The 19,414-nt window shown below is 49.0% G+C and overlaps 1 protein-coding gene across 2 annotated transcripts; it reads right to left on the reverse strand.

Moving 5' to 3' along the window:
- Positions 1 to 752: 752 nt before the first annotated feature.
- TFE3 (transcription factor binding to IGHM enhancer 3) lies at positions 753 to 13,187 on the reverse strand. Of its 2 annotated transcripts, none has more exons than XM_012738121.2 (10): positions 12,826 to 13,187; positions 9,966 to 10,079; positions 8,618 to 8,921; positions 7,035 to 7,280; positions 6,848 to 6,952; positions 5,307 to 5,424; positions 4,755 to 4,811; positions 4,515 to 4,590; positions 3,428 to 3,575; positions 753 to 2,624 (listed from the first exon to the last, which is right to left on the reverse strand). In XM_012738121.2, the coding sequence occupies exons 1-10, from the start codon at positions 12,939 to 12,941 to the stop codon at positions 2,181 to 2,183; spliced, it is 1,728 nt and encodes a 575-aa protein (XP_012593575.1). In that variant the 5' UTR covers positions 12,942 to 13,187; the 3' UTR covers positions 753 to 2,180. The 2 variants fall into 2 exon arrangements, with proteins under 2 accessions (XP_012593575.1, XP_012593576.1); XM_012738122.2 differs by having other exon boundaries at positions 8,618 to 8,856; positions 12,826 to 13,186.
- Positions 13,188 to 19,414: the final 6,227 nt, after the last annotated feature.

Raw genomic sequence — 19,414 nt, forward strand, 5'->3', positions numbered from 1 at the left:
TGGTTGCAATCTGGCTGGAGAGTCATGGTGACCAAGCCTGGTTGCAGCCCTCAGGGGTCACAGTCTGATGGGAGAGACACAGGGACCAAGCCTGATGTTTGTCCTGGCAGTGAGTCTGGTTGAGAAATTCCAGGAAAAAATATTTCTCAGCCTTCAAGAAGATACTTGTACCCACTTAAATTCTCCCCAAATTTCAACATCTGTTCCAAAATTGAGTTGCTTGCCTTGTTCCTCTACCTTTATGGTTTTTGTCTTTGCCCTTTCGACCATCTTGAACACCTCTGTTGTCTGTCAGGAAATATCCTATGTACTTCCTTATTACTTTCCAATGTGAATTGTCAAAAAAGTCTTCTTTGCCCTCTGCCCTCAGTGGCAATTTTCAATCCTGAGCCCTCAGGCTCCTGACTTTACCATCTCATGCCTCACCCATTCACGGGTTGTACATCTTTGGAATAGTTCCTTAGATCCTATTTCTCAGCTTCCTCAAGCAATACATGAGAATAAGCAGCAGCCTCTAATGCTCCTTAGAGAAATAAATTAGGTCAAACACCTGTAGCAGTCAGGATGGTGCCTGGCAGGTCATGGAAAAGACTGATTGCTTTTGTTTGCAGATTGTTTTCTTCAAGACCCTTTTCCCATCTAAATTCTTTTACCCATCCTTCTGAAATCTGTTTCTGCCAAGAACTTGTATCCCTCCTGGCCTGCATGGACCATGTCCACTGCACAGTTAAAAACAATGACAGGAGACTCTCTGCCAAAGTTAAAAGCGCACCAAACACGCCTAGCGTTTATTATTTTAATCACAAACCTACAGACCCCTCAGTACACCCTACTTGGGGCCTGGCCCCAGCAATCCAAAGCTGACAACCTTGGGTGTAGGTGGTAGAAGGGCTGGGAATGGGCAGGGAGTGTCTCTTGATAACTCTGAAATGGGGAGATACCTCCAAATGGAGAACTGGGTGGGGGCCAGAGGTTGGGGGTGACCTAGCTTCTGAGTAGGGAGGTCAATAAAAAAAACCAGATAAACAAACAAGAGGGTACCATATGCTTTTGCAACCCTCCTCCAAACCTCTGCCTTGGTGGGAGAGGCTTCCACTTTTTCCTGGGCTGAGGAACTCCCAGGAATGGCCCCTTCCTTCATCTTGTTCCTTTACATGTTGAAAAACAATACTGGGAACCTGGACTCAGTGCTCTCTGATCCCCATCACTTCCCCAAACTGCCCCTCAAGGAAGAAGGCAAGACTGCCCAGGGATGGGGGCCCAACTCTCACTCCAGATCTAGGTCTGGAAAGGTCAATCAATAAGATTTTAAGGTCTACCACCTTCTCCAAGAGCAAGGTTGTCTCAGAGCCCTAGTAAGGTTTGATCAGGTTGATCCCAGGCTAAGGTGGGGGAGCTTAAGCACCACTCCTCCCTGCAGTATGGAATGCTTGGATGGGATATTGCTAAGGGACAAACAAGGGCAGGGCTGTGATCTCCACATGGAGTGGACTGGTCCTACTGACTCCTCCACACCTGAAATACCTGTGCTAGGCTGTCCTCCCTGCCCATTCCCACCCCTTCTGGGGCGGGGCCTGGCTTCTCCATTCCTAGAAGGCCAGAATTGAGTTCCCAGGAGAAGGGGCCAGGTCTCATCCTCACTTCCATTCCTGGCCTGGGCACAGCAGGGCTCATGGGGAAGGGGCAGGGCTTAAACCCCCAAGGCTAGAATCTCTATCATTTGATTCCTCTTCTATGCCAGGATGGACCAGAGTGGTGGTTCCAAGAAAAGGGATGGAGCACTATCCCGGTATCTCCTTTTCCTAGGAGACCTGGCTAGGACAGTCCCTAGGGGACAGGGATGGGACCCCATCCAGTCTCCTTCCCTCACCTAGGCAAGGATGGGTCCCACAGGGGAAGGGCTGAGGCTGTGATCCCCAGGGGACAGGCCCTGATCTTAACACCTGCAGCCTTCTCCCTCTGAAATACCTGCACTGGGCTGTTCCTTTGGGGAAGTGGCAGGGCCTCATCTGACTCCTCCTCCTTGCATGATTACTGGGTGGGGCCTGATTACATCTCCTCTTCCCCCAGAATACCAGGGCAGGGCAGTCTCAAGGGAAGGTGGGGGAAAAGGCAGGTCCTCATCCTGACTTGTCCTCCTTTCCTGGGTGGGGAAGCCCCAGGGGAGGGGTGAGGCCTGATCAGGACTCCTCCTCCATGCTGAAGCTGCTGCGGCGGCTGCTAGCCTTGGAGACAGCCGGGGATACTGAAGAGAGCAGGGGGTCGGAGGCAGCCCGTAGAGGAGATAGGGCACCCCCCGACAGTCCTCCCACCGCCCCCTCCTCCTCCTCCATCAGAATGTCCTCCAGCCCCAGGTGGAAGGGGTCCCCTAGATCCCCCAGGTGGTCGCTGGGAAAGTGCAGGTCCAGAAGGGCATCTGAGGGTGGCGCTGGGGGCTGCTGATGGGGAGCATTCTGGGCAGGTCCCCCTGCTACATGAAACGTTGCTGTCCCCGGCCTGCCCTCTTCTTCAACGTCCAGCTGCTCTGGCTTGAGGCTGTCAGAGGCTGAAGTCGTGGCCAGGGAGAGAAGCCCTGGGCTGGGAGGTACCGGCAGACCATGAATCTGGGCCTGCAGTTCTAGCTCCTGCAAAAAGTAAGGGGTGGGTATAGGATAAGATGGGTTTCAGAGTCCCTCAGAGGCAGAGGAGTATAAATGCTAAAAGGACAGGCTGCCAGGGTTGGAATTCAGCCTTTGCTGCTCACTAGTTATGAAACTTTACGTCTCTGAGCCTTGGAGTCTCAATCTACAAAACGGGTATAATAATGGTCCCTATTTCATAGGTTTTTTTTGTTTGTTTGTTTTTGGTTTTTTTTTGAGACAGAGTCTCACTCTGTTGCCCAGGCTAGAGTGAGTGCCGTGGCATCAGCCTAGCTCACAGCAACCTCAAACTCCTGGGCTCAAGCAATCCTGCTGCCTCAGCCTCCCAGGTAGCTGGGACTACAGGCATGCGCCACCATGCCTGGCTAATTTTTTCTATATATATTAGCTGGCCAATTAATTTCTTTCTATTTATAGTAGAGACGGGGTCTCGCTCTTGCTCAGGCTGGTTTTGAACTCCTGACTTTGAGCAATCCGCCTGTCTGGGCCTTCCAGAGTGCTAGGATTACAGGCGTGGGCCACCACGCCCGGCCTCATAGGTTTTTTTGTGGGGATAAAATGAGTTATTGGATATAAAGTTCTTGTCACACTACACGGCACAAGATAAATACTACGTACGTTAACTAATATTCATGATTATTCTTATTAATGTTATGATTACTACCTATCTTCCTCCTCCTCATGTGAGTTGGGAAGCCTGGGGATTCCCCAAGTACAGGAAGGGAAACCCTGGCCTGTTCTTCCTCTGCCTCCCACCCCTACCCCGCCGCCATCTCCCTCTTCTAAACCTGAATTCGGAGCTGCAGGCTGCGGTTGGCCTGCTCCAGGGATCGCTGCCGGCTCTCCAGGTCTTTGGAGCGCTGTTGCTCCTTCTGCAACTTGCGAATATAATCCACAGAGGCCTTCAGGATGGTGCCTTTGTTCCAGCGCATCTCCCTGTGAGGCCCGAGTGGGAGAAAGAAGAGAGTGCTGCACAGGGAGTTTCTTAGGAGCTGAGGGGAGATTGCACCTGGCAGACAGAACACCCCACATGTCTAAAGCTTGAGGTGAGGGTACATCAAAGCTATGGAGTGATCAGATGAAAACCCCTACCTGGAACCTTCCAACGGTACCCAGTCACACTCTGAACCCTGGAAGCCCTCTGTCACCTGATCCTTTATGGCTCCTCTCTCACCTATGTGCCTCTGATTTATCTTACTACAGCCACACTGGCTTCTAGAACATGGGAAACCATTCCTATCTCAGGGCCTCAATCCCAGCTGCACCCTCTGCTTTGAACACTCTTCCCCCAGATGCCCATGTGGCTCCCTGTCTCAGTCCCTGAGGCTCTCTTTTCTTGTTGGTTGAGGCCTGCCCTGTCCCCACCCTCCATACCCCAAACTGTAACCCTCTGTATCATTCTCCCTTCTTCCCTTCACTCTTCTTTCTTCTCCTAACACTCATGATACCTGATCTCATGGATTTTACTTATTTTATCTTGTTTTACTGTCTGTCTGCCCTCAATAAAACATCAGTTCCATGAAGTCAGGGATCTTTGTCTGTTTGGTTCCCTCTGGTATCCTCAGTGCCTAGCATGATACCTGGCACAAAACAGAGGCTCAATAAATAAATCTCAAATAAATAAAGGACATGCTAAGTGAACAAAAAGTCAGTGTATATACCCTACAGGGACCAGATGGGGCACACAGACCATAATGTCATGCACCTAAAATGTTCAGTGGGCAAACAGTGAGGGTGTGCGATCCTGCTCAGACTGAGAAAGAGCCAGAGAACTGTCTGGGCAAGACTGCCTGGCGGGCCCACCAAAGCACAACTTTAGCAGCACGGGGCACCCACCCCACCTCCCTCTGGCTTGAGGTTCCCAGCCAGACTCACGGGTCACTGGACTTGGGGATGAGAGTGCCCAGCTCCTTGATCCGATCGTTAATGTTGAATCGCCTGCGACGCTCAACTTTGGAGGAAGGGGGAGAGAAAGAGTGGAAAAGAGTCATCAAATAACCATGGAGGGAAGAGACTGAAAGCGGAGCTGGGCTGCTGCGGAGGGGCTCCCCATGGGGGGCTGGGATTCAGGGCAAGGCAGGGCTGCGCAGCGAGGGCACACACTGTCTGGCTTACTCAGGTTGTGATTGTCTTTCTTCTGTCGTTCCTTCAAAAGAGCCTTTGCCTCGGTCTCTGGAAGAGAGTGAGAGTGGTGAGTGCCTCTGAGCCCAGGAAAGACGGGAGCATGTACAGACGCTGAGGTAAGGTTTGGTAGGCAGAGGAGGTGACTTTTTTTTTTTCCTTTGAGATAAGGTCTCTGTCACCCAGGCTGGAATGTAGTGGCATCATCATAGCTCACTGCAGCCTTGAATGCCTGGGCTCAAGCGATCCTCCTGTTTCAGCCTCCCAAGTAGCTGGGTATAGGCATGAGCCACCCTGCCTAGCCGATTTTTTTAAGTGCCTTTCTTTTACAATGTCTTGTGAAGCCATGGTGACATGCCAGTTGTTTAATCCAAGATAAGAGGAAGTGGAATAAAAGCAGGACCATGGGCCACATGGAAAAAGAGGGCAAACGGTCCCCATTTCTGTATGCCTGAGCCCTTTCCCCCAGAATCAGGCTCACCTGCAGACCTGGTAGGCATGGGGTTCACCCAGGGTACAGGGTGGGGCCAAGACCCTGTCACTTACCAGAGATCTCTCGTTTGATGTTGGGCAGCTCAGCTGGGCAGGAGTTACTGACGGTGATGGCTGGTGTGGCCACGCCCTGACTACTGTACACATCAAGCAGATTTCCTGATACAGGGAGCTGGGGGCAGGGAGGGCAGAGAAACAGTGATTGGGAACAGACCCCAGGTTTAGCCCCTCCTCGGAACCAAATTACTGACCCTCCACAAATCCAAAAGATGGGGCCCTCTAACACAAGGATTGGTGGACTCAGCACAAGAACCTTTCATTCTCTTTTAAGGCAATTTTCCATGGCAACCCAACAGGGAGGACAGAGCAAACTGGACCCATCCTGTTTTGCTGGGAGACTGGAGACTGCCCAGCATATCACCTCACACTCCCAGCTCCTCATATTCCTCAATGATCTCTGAAGCCCCTCTCCCACATCCAGGGCTGGGTCTAAGAAGAAATGCAGAAAACCACCGTTCTTAGGTCTTTGTCAGCTCTGATGCGACAGTCCAGTCTGTTAGCTCCTCCCAGCACAACATTCCAATCCAGCATTCTTGAAACATTCCAAACTAGTCTTCTCAGACTTTGGTAAATTGTCATGGCAACGTTCCATCCAAAATCTGGCCCTCTGGAGAGTTCCAACCTAATCTTCAGTCTTTTGCTAAGATCAAGTCATACCACCTTCCATACCACGGTCTCCTGCTGCCATGTACCAATGTCCTGACTCTAGCATATTCTGGCACATCCTGACCTCTCAGGAAATTCTTGTCCAACTAGTCAACTAGCACTGCTTTTATGTTAGCCTAGTTTTTATATCCTGGATACACTGTAAGGCAGCACACTAATCTAGAAGTACACCAAACTCTCACCTCCTGATGAGTTTTCATCACTTGAAATCCCCTCCAGTCTGCTGGATCCATTTAATATAAGGTCTCAATCTCTAGCTGTATCCAAATTAATAAAAAGTTCTGATAAATTGGTACCATTTTTATACATGCTTCTATCCTCTTGATAAGTTGGAAAAAAAGCAAAGCTATAACCACTAGGTATGGTCCAAAGCAAGTTATGAGACTCTTGGAATGTCTGAGAACCAGAATGTTACAATGGTACATCCCTTGCTCTATAAAGTTTTATCCACTGTCTATGAGGACACAACCTCTTGGCACAGTTCGCTCCAAGAGACTTGGTATATTCCAATTGCTACATGATCTGGGTATGTCCCAATGACCCAAATCCCTTGGTACACTCAAATAGTTGAGAGGCCCATCTCTTGGTACTTCTCACAGCAAAGCCTGAGCACCTACCACCTTAGTATGCCCTAGTATTTCTGTGAAATCCCCACCCTCTATCTCCTAAGGTGTACAATGCCCACATCTCAAGCAGTTCAGCAAGGCCCAAGGGCACTGACATGCCCCATTCTTGCCATCGGGCCTCCCTCTACATCTCGGCACAATCCACAGCAAGGGTCCCATATACACACAAGCCAACACAGGTGTGGTCTCAGTGATAGAGGGGTGCCCTCATTTTCAGACAAACCTCCCATCTCAAGGACTCACTGTGCTGGGGAGCTGTAGCCCTGCAGTGCCTCCGGGCAGATAGCTGAGCATCTCATCATTGTAACTGGACTCCAGGCTGATGATCTCATCAATGACATCATCAATCTGGGGGAAGAAGTAAATCCTGTACAAGGTTAGAAGAATTTGGGGTGGGGGGAGTGTGTGAGGACTGGCTACAGCCTCTTACCTCCTTCTCTGAACTGGACCCGATGGTGAGCAGTGCCATGGGGCTGTTGGGAGCACTCCCTGTGGGGCCGGTAGCATGGGCAGCCTCAGGGGCAGGCAGCGGCTGTACACTCGCCTGCCCTGGCGGTGGGGTGAGGGCCTGAGAAGCCAGCTTAGGCCCAAGTGTGGTAGATAGGTATTGTTTCACCTGCTGCCGGCGTGCCTGCTGTAAGTGGTAGCGTGTTGGGTTCTCCAGGTGAGTCTGCACCTGTGGGATAAGAGAGATGAGGAAAGGGAAGGGAAAGGTAGAACAAGGCTGGAGGGGTGACTCTGAGCCTGACTCTCCTAACTCATCTGTTCCTAGACTCAGGCAGGCAAACTGGAGAACCCCCAGTAGAATCTGAACCCCCCCAAAGATGTTGGTGCATCTCCCCCAGGACCCAACCTCCCTCAGAATTTTTCACAGCCCCCAAGATCCACCCATGGCTGACGGGATCCCTCACAGTTTCTGAAAACTCATCACAGTCTCCAAGACTCCCCCGTCCAGTCTCTAACACCACCTAACAGACCTGGGAACCATACATGGCTTTCCCAGATGCCCTAAGGGCCAAAGAACTCATAACGTATCACACACATACACAAAGCTCTTCCTACAAAGCTAGGGCCCATTTGAGGCATTCACGACCCTCCATCATCCACCAAGACATCCTCATGGCCTCAAGAACCCCTCACAGGGCCGGGCATTGTGGCTCACGCCTGTAATCCTAGCACTCTGGGAGGCCAAGGCGGGAGGACCGCTCAAGGTCAGGAGTTCGAAACCAGCCTGAGCAAGAGTGAGACCCCGTCTCTACTAAAAATACAAAGAAATTAATTGACTGACTAAAAATATATAGATAAAATTAGCTGGGCATGGTGGCACATGCCTGTAGTACCAGCTACTCGGGAGGCTGAGGCAGAAGGATTGCTTGAGCCCAGGAGTTTGTGGTTGCTGTGAGCTAAGCTGATGCCACGGCACTCAAGCCTGGGCAACAGAGTGAGACTCTGTCTTAAAAAATAAAAGGGCCGGGCGCGGTGGCTCACGCCTGTAATCCTAGCTCTCTGAGAGGCCGAGGTGGGCGGATTGCTCGAGGTCAAGAGTTCGAAACCAGCCTGAGCAAGAGCGAGACCCCGTCTCTACTATAAATAGAAAGAAATTAATTGGCCAACTAATATATATAGAAAAAATTAGCCGGGCATGGTGGCACATGCCTGTAGTCCCAGCTACTTGGGAGGCTGAGGCAGAAAGATTGTTTGAGCCCAGGAGTTTGAGGTTGCTGTGAGCTAGGCTGACGCCACGGCACTCACTCTAGCCTAGGCAACAAAGCAAGACTCTGTCTCAAAAAAAAAAAAAAAAAAAAAACCCTTACAACCCCACAAGAATACCTCAGAAACCCTACACACTTGGGATACGAGCACAGACCATTTAAACAGTACCAGGGACATTCCTTAGAGTCCCTAGGACTTTGCTCAAAAGTCACCAGGAAGCCCAGGCCACCCCTAGCTCCTATTACCACTCCTCAGTCACCAGAAGGCCCCTCCTCCCAAGGCCTCTGAACCTCATCTTACCTTTAGCACCTCCCTGGGCACCTGAGCAGGCGGTGGGCGGCCCAATGTGTGGCCCCCAGCAGAGACACCAACTACAGAGATGGCAGGAGAGGCAGGTGCAGGACTGGGGAAGGAAGCCGCTGCAGCCTGTTCCCGACGCTCACGCCTCTCCTGCTCCTGCGCCTGGGCCCGCATGAGCTGCTGCCGCAGCAAGACCCTCGATGAAGAAGATGACGACATGGCAGGGGTCCTGGAGCCCCCTGCAGAAGACGATGCAGAGAGTGTAGCTGGGGTGGTTGGTGTGGCCTGCAGTGATATTGGGAGGCTGTGGAATGGGAAATATGGGGCCACAGGTAAGCTAAACGTCTCATCCTGAGCCTAAGGGGTCACAGTGTGATGGAGTAGACACAGGAACCAGGCCTGTTCTCTGCCTTCAGAGGCTACATTGTGGAGGCCAAGACACAGGAACCAGGACTGGTGACAACCCTCAGGGTTCACAGTCTGTTAGAGAATCAGACATTAGATTCAGACACTAGAATCAGACATGGTCCCAGCACTCAGAGGTCATAGTTTGCTGGGGGAATTTTAGCCCTCAGATCTATGGTGACACCTAGATTCGAGCCTGTTCATATAGTAAGTAGAAATGCTATTGCTCAACTCTGTGAGAGGGGGTTTATCCTATTTAGAGATAAGCTGAAGAGGAATTGATGCTGTGGCAGTAGAATGTGGATGCAGAGGGCTCCTAAGCCCAACTTGAAGCTAGTGATGCTCTCTGAGCTCCTGGGAGTGGGCATCAGGCTATAAGGGCAGCCCCAGGCCCCTCTTCCTCCCTTGCCTGGGCCTCTGGTCCCAGGAGTTAGTCTGTCTTGAAAATCTCTGGGATTTCACAATCTTCTCTTCCTGCCCCTCTTCCAGGTCACCTCCCCTCTCTTAGAGCCCAGGCCCATGACTCAGCACATTTAGACTTCCAAGCTGGGGGAAAGAAGAGACCAGCAGGGCTGAGGGTGGGTGAGTTTACAGAGTGTAGGAGGGAGCTGAGTAGGGGCTGGGGGGCTGGCTCCAGCCACCTGGGGGTGTGAGTTTAAGCAGGCCACACCCTGTCTCTGGGAGCTCCAGGCTGGCTGGAATATTTGTGTTTGAATGGGTGTGCAGGTGGGGTAGGCAGGGGAGGTCTTGTTAGAGATGCTGGAATCCTAGCTTAATCACCTGCTTTCCTGTGTGACACACTCTTTCTGCCCCCTAATTTTACCATCTGGAAAAGCACAGGCTGGTGAGAGAATGGGTTGGGCTGGTATGGAGGGCCTCTGCCCATCAAGACGGGAGAGGGGGGCTAAGGAATTGGGAGGGAAGTAAGATAGGTAAGTCATACCTTGAGTGTAGGGGTAAGGGTTGACTTTTGAGCTCGTAGAAGCTGTCAGGATCAAGGACGTTTTCTAATTCGATATCAGCAACAATCCCAGATTCCGGAAGCAAAGAGTTCAGGCTGAGGGTAGGGGGGAAGTAGGGGTAGTGGTCAGTGACTGAAGGGAGACCTTATTCCCCAGCCCTCCCCTGAGACAGAGAGATGAGAGAGAGAGAGAGAAAAGAAAGAAAGAAAGAGAGAGAGAAAAGAAAGAAAGAAAGAAAGAAAGAAAGAAAGAAAGAGAGAGAGAGAGAGAGAGAGAGAGAGAGAGAGAGAGAGAGAGAAAGATAGATAGATAGACAAACAGACAGACAGACTGACTGACTCTCAAATCTGGCCACCATGCTGAGTACCATCACCATAAATTCCCACATCCTTTCCCTTCCCCACTCTTGAATGCTGTGTTACCCATAGTCACTTAAGAGTCAGAATAGTGCCGGGCGCGGTGGCTCACGCCTGTAATCCTAGCACTCTGGGAGGCCGAGGCGGGCGGATTGCTCAAGGTCAGGAGTTCAAAACCAGCCTGAGCGAGACCCCGTCTCTACCATAAAAATAGAAAGAAATTAATTGGCCAACTAATATATATATATATATAAAAAAAAAATCAGCCGGGCATGGTGGCTTGTGCCTGTAGTCCCAGCTACTCGGGAGGCTGAGGCAGGAGGATCGCTTGAGCCCAGGAGTTTGAGGTTGCTGTGAGCTAGGCTGACGCCATGGCACTCACTCTAGCCTAGGCAAGAAAGCGAGACTCTGTCTCAAAAAAAAAAAAAAAAAAAGAGTCAGAATAGTGAGAGGGTCTGGATCCCAACCCCCTCACTGTAACAACAACCTAGGTTTGAGGAAAACAAGAATTTAGGAATAACAAGGGACTTTACAGAAGGATTTCTGACTTACTATTCAGAGTTCTCCCAGTCTCCATACCCCCTACTGTTTTCTTTACAGCTGAATGTGGGCCCAGGTGTGGGGACTGAGACACACACACACACACACACACACACACACACACACACACAGAGCAAGTAGGGACATTCCTCATCCTAACAGTCCATTGTAACACAAACTGAACGCATCACAAAGAGAACTGGGGTTTATGACATAAGGATCTACCACTTTGCAGTTTTTCCCAGCCCCAGCCAGAGTTCATGGGATGCCGACACACACCCAAATACAAAAATGGAAATATCAAAGGCTCCCCTTGCTCAAATAGTCTGGATTTACAAGAGGGAGAACTGGGGTGGATGATCTGCTTTATACGAGCATTCTTTTCTTAGCCAGAGGAGTCTGCCCAGGCCTCTCCTGTTTTTTGGATAGATCAAAACACCCCCTCCACCACCAAATACCAATACCTATTGGCACACAAAATAACAATCCATGTATACCTTTCCCTTTCAACTATGCCCACTACTGTGATGATCTAGGTTGTGATAAAGGAATTAGAAGATGGTGAATAGATATACAAAAAGGCTCCTGCTCAGCCTGCCATGCTGGGTCCAAGGACCCCAGTGTGCAGGGGAGACGAACACACGTGTGGATGAATATGCATCCTTGAATTTAGTCAGGGATTTAGAATCCTGAGGAATTATGAGTGACTTCACTTGATAAGAATTCTCTCCCCTCCCCAAGGATCTGTCTTCTTTCCTCTCCTCACACTCAGATGGGGTCCTAAAACCACCCAGGAAGTCAGGAAGAGGAAGCTTGGGGAGTTGCTGAGCTCAGCACAATCCCAGGCAGAAAGGAGGCAAAGCCCCCTCCCATGCTCACACACTCATGGCACAGAAGTTCCAAAGAGATGGGCGCTAGGTTGGGCAGGGAGCACTAGAGCTCCAAAGCCTGCTGATAGAAGTGCAGATGAGAAGAGGCCAGAGAAGACCCACCCAGGCAGAGATGGTGCAATCTGTACTCGTTCCAGCTCTGGGGACAGAGTCAAGATTACCCCCAGGAGATGAGAGATAGACTGGGACGAGATAAAAAAAAAAAAAAAAAAAAGAGTGTGTGGGTAGAGAGTGGGCAGGGCTGGCTGAAAGTCTAGGGCAAGTGGCAGCAGGAACAAGACCCTCCTCTGGGTTCCCAAATAAGGTCTGAGGCCTTCTTCTCTGAGCTAAGAGGTAACATCATCTCCATCCCCTCTGTCTGACTGGCTGTCTCCCATTCAAGCCCCCATGGAAGTATGGGAAGAGGGCTTTCCCACTATCCCTGGGATGTGTCCCAGCTTGCGGGGGGGTTGGGAAGGGTGAGGTAGTGGTGAAAGGATTATTTTGGTCAAGTCTTGCTGGATGTTGCTTTTCTTGATTATTCACTCACACTCACAAGGCTGACCTCAGGGAGCATATCTGCAATAGCCACAAATCTCTCCAGATTCACGTTATCCCCCAACACAGTAACCAGCTACTAAAGATTTACCAAGCACCTGGGACCCCTTCTTCCACACTGAGGAAAAAAAATTCTAGGGTTCCCTTAAAATCAGTGCCTCACCTGACTGTCCCCCTCATGCCTGACTCAAGGACCCCAAATTCAGCCTCTAATCAGAGTCCCAGTCCCCCAAATTCAACTACCTTAGACCAGTTTCTAGATACTCCAGAATCAACTCCTCTAGACCCAGTCAAGAGTCCCCCCAAATCTGGCCAGGCCCCCTTAATGCACTTCCACGACTCCTTTAAGTCTCAAAGCAGGCCACTGCCAGATTTCTTAGGTGCCCCCCAAGACGGTCGCCCCGACGTCCTCCAAGCCTAGGCCGAGGGCCTCCAATCCCAGTGCGGAGCTCCCACTGCCCCCAGACCAGGCCCCCAAGAACCCCAGTTGGCACTCCCAGCCCCAGGCAGCCCCGCACCTGAGCAGCTGGGCCGAGTCGGCCGGCCTGCGCTCCTCCAACAGCACGAACACGGCTCGAGGGCCCTCCACGCTGGCCTCTACGCCGTTCCGAGCTGGCTCGGCCGCATGAGACATGACGCCCGGCCCCGGGCGAGCCCTGCCAGGCCGGTCGGGCCTCGGCCCGGTCCCCCTAACAAAATAAGAGTCCCCTCCCACCCACCCCCCGGTCGCCACCGCCTCCTCCCCGCTATGCCATGGAACTAGTTCTGCGCGGGCGGGCGGCGTCGGGGAGATGGGATGGGCTGTGAGTCATCCCCCGCCCTGAACGGACCGACACCCCCGCCTCAACCTAACCCGGGACGACCGCCCTCCTCCTCGTCCTCTTCCCCCACCTCTCAGGGTTGGGGAAACTCCACAGGAAGTGACCACACCAGGATGGACGGCTGGTATGGCCACGCCCCCTAACGGAGGTAGCCAATCGCTGAAGGGCAATTCGAGGACCCTCTCTAAGCAACTCCTCAGACGCGGAGGAAAAACTAGATTCGGCCCGCCCTCATTCCGAGAAGGGGGACACCTAGGCCACGCCCCTGATGGCGGCAGCAAATAGGCGAGGGGAATTTGTTTGAATCCCGCCTCCCCGTTTGCGTCGCTTTCTCAGCCACGCCCCTCCTCTCAATTTATTCGTCCGCAGGACAATATTAAGCCTCTCCTTGGGTCCTCTGCGCCTGCGCACCTATGGCCCGCTGGCACGCAGTGTCTCCGGGGCAAGCTTTAAGCTGCGGAACTGCGCCGCCTCTCTGCCAATATTGGTACTATCTTCACCCTAGACCGCGCTGCAACCTTGATCTAGCCGTGCCCCCTCTGCCGAAGCCATAACTATGAGGCAGAGGCAGCCACATTCCCTGGAGGTGCGGGCCAGAAACCCCTGCTCTTTCGGTATCTGCTGTCTAGCCGCCTAGCTGGTCTTTTCCGGAGTACTCCGCCTTTTCTATGCCATCTACAGCGGTTGTTGTGCCACGTCGTTGTGCTCTATGCAATAGGTGCTTAACAAATCCTTGGCACGTGGATAAATGAGTGGATGGATGGAAATTAGATCTTGTCCCTTTGGTGAATGAGGACTTATGGAATCCTAAGACTAGGGTTTGAATTTGGCAGGGGACCTCCCCTATCCAAAGTTCAGCTTTCCTGGCCTGTCAAATGGGGGTCATAATACCTATCTGGCAGGATCGTTATGAGGATTAGAGATAATTTATGAAAAGTGCCAGCAGGTTGTTTGGCATACAATAAGCACTCCAAATATTAATTGAGTCATTCATTTGTTCACTTATTCAACATTTACTGAGCACTTCTGTGTGCCAGATTACATGCAAACCGGCTTGCACACAGGGGAGGGTCTTACCCTCACCTTCAGGTGCACATATCTCACAAAACATGCAGACTCACAACGTTAGCTTCCTCCTTACCCATGTCTCAAGACCCCGCCCTAAGTTGGACCTCCAGGACCTTCACCAGGCTCCCATTTGCCTTGCACCTTCCCGTATTGGCATCCTTATTTTCCAGGTCTGTCAGTTAGTTTGGTAAACACACACATACACACACACACACACACACAACCACTTTGTAGCAGGGGAGACCTTCTACATAATAAAGTTGAAAATTCTTCCCCAAATTAATCAAGTTAATCTTGAAAAGAAAAACCAATACATTATCAATCAAAATTCCAAAATGGAACGTGTAGTCCTGATGGTGAAATTCCTATGGTGCCTTAAACATGTAAGAATGGTTAATTTTACAAAAGAAGAAGAAAGAGGAAGGCATGGTCTCACCAGATTCAAAATATATTACAAAGCTCTAGTAATTAAAACGTTGTGGTATGGGAATAGAAATAGAAAACTAGATCAATGGTACAAAAACAGAATCCCAAAGTTGACCCGGGTATTTATGGGAATTAATAAATGATAAAAATATTTCAAATCACTGGGAGAGAGATGGATTTGGGGAGAAATGACTATCTTTGGGGGAGAGAGATTAGATTATTAATTTATACAATTCATAAAAATTAATTCCAGATTGGTTAAAGACCTAAATATAAAAAGCAAAACTATAAAATGTTTGAATACATTTTCTGGAGAATATGTTTAAGGCTTTGGGCAGAAAAGAAGCAGCAAGATACAAAAAGCAAGAGTTATAAAGAAAAGTTACAATAACCAACATTTATTGGTCATTCTTGACACTTTATCTGATTTAATTCATTTTATTCCTCACAACAGACCTCTGAGGAGGGTTCTATTTATTATCCCAATCTATATCAGGAAACCAAGGTACAGCAAAATTATGTCACTTGCCCTAGGTCACACCATCTCATAAAACTTGGGATTTGAACCCAGGCACTCTTCATCACCGTGCTCCACAGTCTCTCCATAGGTCTCTCATTCCATACCAAAACATAAATCCACATACAGCTTGATGAAAGATGCGACAAACAAAGCTGAAAGACTTGCAATAGACTGGGAGCAAATATTTACAGCATTAGACCCAGATTAATTATCCTGTCACACATCCCAATCCTACAAACACCAGCTTCATACATATGTCTCAAATGTCTCCATGACAAGTGCTTTCCCAGCACATATCTTGCACAATATGCCCACCTCCTATCTTTCTTTGCTGTTCTCTCTTAATATTTTGTGCTCAATACTCTTCCTCCTCTGATGCAGCTGGAGTTTCACTGTGAGGCAACTGTGGGATGGGGTGAAGGGAACATGTAGAGGGAGGAGGGAAAGCAGATGGATGATGAAGTTGGTGGTGTTTAAGGGTAGATATGAGTGGTGATTGAGGATGGCTTGGGGTGAATTTGTGGTTTATAACAGGAGAGTTTGCATGCAATTGAAGGATCACGTGATGGCCTCTGGGAGGAATGGGACTTTGAGAGGACAGTTTAAGAGTGCAGATGGGGGTGCATTGGGAATACAGTTGAGGGGTTGGAAGATGGTTTGAGGTGTAGTTGGAGGGACTATTAGAATATAGTGAGTGTTTATGGGACAGAGTTGGGTATTCTGTAAGGTAGTTTAAGGAGCAAAGCTGTTAACACTCATGGAATGGTGTGGTAGGGTGAATAATAAAACTCCCCGCAAAAGATATTCATGTCCTAATAATCTCTGGAATCTTTTTTTTTTTTATTTTTTTTTATTTTTTTTTTATTCCAACAAAGCCTCCAGATATGGAATCTTTGAACGTTACTTTACATGGCAAAATAAAAGGACTTTGCAGATGTGATTAAGTTAAGGATTTTCAGATGAGGAGATTATTCTGGATTATCCAGGTAGACCCTAATTGTAATCATAAATGTTCTTACCCAAGGTAGGCAGAAGCAGATTTGACTGACAGACAAGGAGGAGGCAATACGACAACAGAGGCAGAGATTGTAATGATGTGGCCACAAGCCAAGGAATGCTAGCGGCCACCAGAAGATGGAAGAGACAACAGCTTGTCCCCTAGAGCCTCCAAAGAGAATATGGCTCTACCTATACCTTGATTTTGGCCCAGTGAAACTGATTTTGGACTTCTGGGCCCCAGAACTGTGAAAGAATAAATTTATGTTGTTTAAAGCTACCAAGTTTGTGGTAATTAGTTGCAGCAGCCATAGAACATTAATACAGATGGTTTAGGGTAGAGTTGGGAGTCATTGGAGGGACTTAGAGGTATGCTTGAGGGCTACTGAGGACAGCTTGAGGGTATAATTAGTGGCCATTGGAAATCATTTGGGTGCGATTGGAGCCATCAAAGGGAATATTGAGGTAGGATTGGGAAATGTAGTTGGAAGACTGTGAAAAAGTAAATGGGGAATGTTTACAAGTAGCATTGGGAGCTATTAAGGACAGATTAGGATATAGTTGGGAATTTTTGGAGGGTGGTTTGTATGTTATGGTTGGGGAAAATTGGAAGATATTTTGTGAGTGTAGTTTAACACAATTTAAGACAAAGTTGGGCTTGGTGGTCATTTGAAGAGTGGTTTTGGGCTATAGCTGGGGCTGCAGTTGTGGGACCAAGGTAAGATAGTGGGTATGTAGAGGCAGAGTTGAGGGCTGTTAGAAGGGGAATTTTAGGGGTGAGGTTTACAATTGTTGGAGCATAGTTGGGGTTAGGGTTGGGATTCACTGAAAGGGCACTTTGGGGGCTGGGCACAGTGGCTCACGCCTGTAATCCTAGTATTTTGGGAGGCCGAGGTGGGCGGATCATTTGGCTCAGGAGTTTGAGACCAGCCTGAACAAGAGCGAGACTCCATCTCTACTAAAAAAAAAAAAAAAGAAAAGAAAAATAGACAGAAATTAATTGGCCAACTCAAAATATATAAAAAATTAGCCGGGTATGGTGGCGCATGCCTGTGGTCCCAGCTACTCAGGAGGCTGAGGCAGCAGGATGGCTTGAGCCCAGGAGTTTGAGGTTGCTGTGAGCTAGGCTGACGCCATGGCACTCTAGCTGGGGCAACAAAGTGAGACTCTGTTTAAAAAAAAAAAAGGGGGGCCCTTTGGGGATATTCTTGGAAGTCGATAAAGGGAAGTTTGAGGGTATAAGAGGGGTGTTTGAAGGTGATTTGGGGGTGAAGGTGAGGCTCTAGAAGGGTAGTTTAGTGACGCTGTTTGAGGATTAATAGTGGTTTGGGGGTACAGTTGAGGGTTGGTGGGTATGGTCTGGGGTGCAGTTTGGGGCCTGTTTTGAAGCCTGGACTTCAGATGGGTGTTGTGAGTTGTAGTTGGGAAGCTATTAATGAGCAATTTGGGGACCAGTTAAAGATCATTGGCTAGGTCAGGCGCAGTGGCTCACGCCTGTAATTTTAGCACTCCGGGAGGCTAAGGCGGGAGGATTGCTTGACCTCAGGAGTTTGAGACCAGCCTGAGCAAGAATGAGACCCCATCTCTACTAAAAATAGAAAAACTTAGATGGGCAAATACAAACATAAACAAAAAATTATCCAACCATGGTGGCCAGTGAATGCCTGTAGTCCCAGCTACTCGGGAACTAGGCTGATGCCATGGCACTCTAGCCCAGGTAACAGATCGAGACTCTGTCTCAAAAAATAGGTAAATAAAGATAATTGGCTAGACTACTATTCAGCAGTAAATGGAACAAACTACTGCTATATGCTACAACAGGGATGAACCTCACAAACATGCTAAGTGAAAGAAGTCAGACACAAGAAATCCACATGCTGCATTTGTGTGAAATGTTCAGGAAAGGCAAATCTATAGAGACAGAAAGTAGGGTAATGGTTGCCTAGGGCTGGGAATGAGAATGGGGATATACTGTATTCATGCATGAAGGATCTTACTCGGGTGATGAAAATGCTCTAAAACTGGGTTATGGTGATTGTTGAACACTTTGGTAAATTTATTTAAGTGTGTAATTGTTGAATTGCACACTTAAATATGAGTGAATTTTATGGTACATAAATTACATCTCAATTAAGTTGTTTCAAGAAATGGCCATTGGGGCTGGGCGCAGTGGCTCACGCCTGTAATCCTAGCACTCTGGGAGGCTGAGGCAGGCGGATTGCTCGAGGTCAGGAGTTCGAAACCAGCCTGAGCAAGAGCGAGACCCCGTCTCTACTATAAATAGAAAGAAATTAATTGGCCAACTAATATATATAGAAAAAATTAGCCGGGCATGGTGGCACATGCCTGTAGTCCCAGCTACTTGAGAGGCTGAGGCAGGAGGATTGTTTGAGTCCAGGAGTTTGAGGTTGCTGTGAGCTAGGCTGACGCCACGACACTCAATCTAGCCTGGGCAACAAAGTGAGACTCTATCTCAAAAAAAAAAAATACAAAATACACAAGAGAGAGAAAGAGAGAAAAGAAAGAGAGAAAAGAAAGAGAGAAAAGAAAGAGAGAAAGAAAGAGAGAAAGAAAGAGAGAAAGAGAGAAAGAGAGAAAGAAAGAAAGAAAGAAAGAAAGAAAGAAAGAAAGAAAGAAAGAAAGAAAGAAAGAAAGAAAGAAAGAAAGAAAGAAAGAAAGAAAGAAAGAAAGGGTGGGCCATTGGAAAGTGATTTGTACTTTGGGTCACTGAATTATGATTTGGGTGCAGGTAAGAATCAACGGAGAGTTTGGAGGACACATTTTGGGCCACTGGAGTATGATTTGGGGGTTTGATTGGGTAAGTATAGCAAGATACTAGTTATTTGGAAGTATAGTTGAGGACTGTTGAAGAGTGGTTTGGGGTGCAGTTTGGGTCAGTGGAGTGTAGTTTGGAGGTATAGAGGGTGTTGGAAGGTGGTTTGAATTGCAGTTGGGAAATCACAGAAAGTGTAGTTGGGATATATGAGATAATGATAGGGGCTGTTGAAAGGTAGTTTTGTGGGGATAGGAAGGGAGGTCAGTGGAAGGTGGTTTGGTGGGAGGGGTCCATGGAACATGGTTTGGGGTAGAGGGTGACCACTGGAATTTATTTGAGGTGTAGTTGAGGCCCACATTGAGGATAGTTGGAAATGTTTAGGGTGGTGTTGGGGGCTTTTGGAGAGTCATTTTGTGTGGTTTGAAGGGTACATGGAGAGTGGTTTGGAGTCAATGGAGAGTGTTTGGGGTGTATATTGGAGGTAGATAGAGGGTGATTTG

The sequence above is a fragment of the Microcebus murinus genome, chromosome X (genome assembly GCF_040939455.1).
Source record: "Microcebus murinus isolate Inina chromosome X, M.murinus_Inina_mat1.0, whole genome shotgun sequence".
NCBI lineage: Eukaryota > Metazoa > Chordata > Mammalia > Primates > Cheirogaleidae > Microcebus > Microcebus murinus.

What these genes read in the sequence shown, in the direction of transcription:
- TFE3 (XM_012738121.2), bottom strand. Translation starts at nt 12,941, where the DNA reads ATGTCTCATGCGGCCGAGCCAGCTCGGAACGGCGTAGAGGCCAGCGTG. An exon ending in CATCAAACGAGAGATCTCTG is followed by an intron (nt 4,812 to 5,306) that starts GTAAGTGACAGG and finishes ACTCTCTTCCAG; the next exon opens with AGACCGAGGCAAAGGCTCTT. An exon ending in ATCCCCAAGTCCAGTGACCC is followed by an intron (nt 3,576 to 4,514) that starts GTGAGTCTGGCT and finishes CGGGCCTCACAG; the next exon opens with GGAGATGCGCTGGAACAAAG.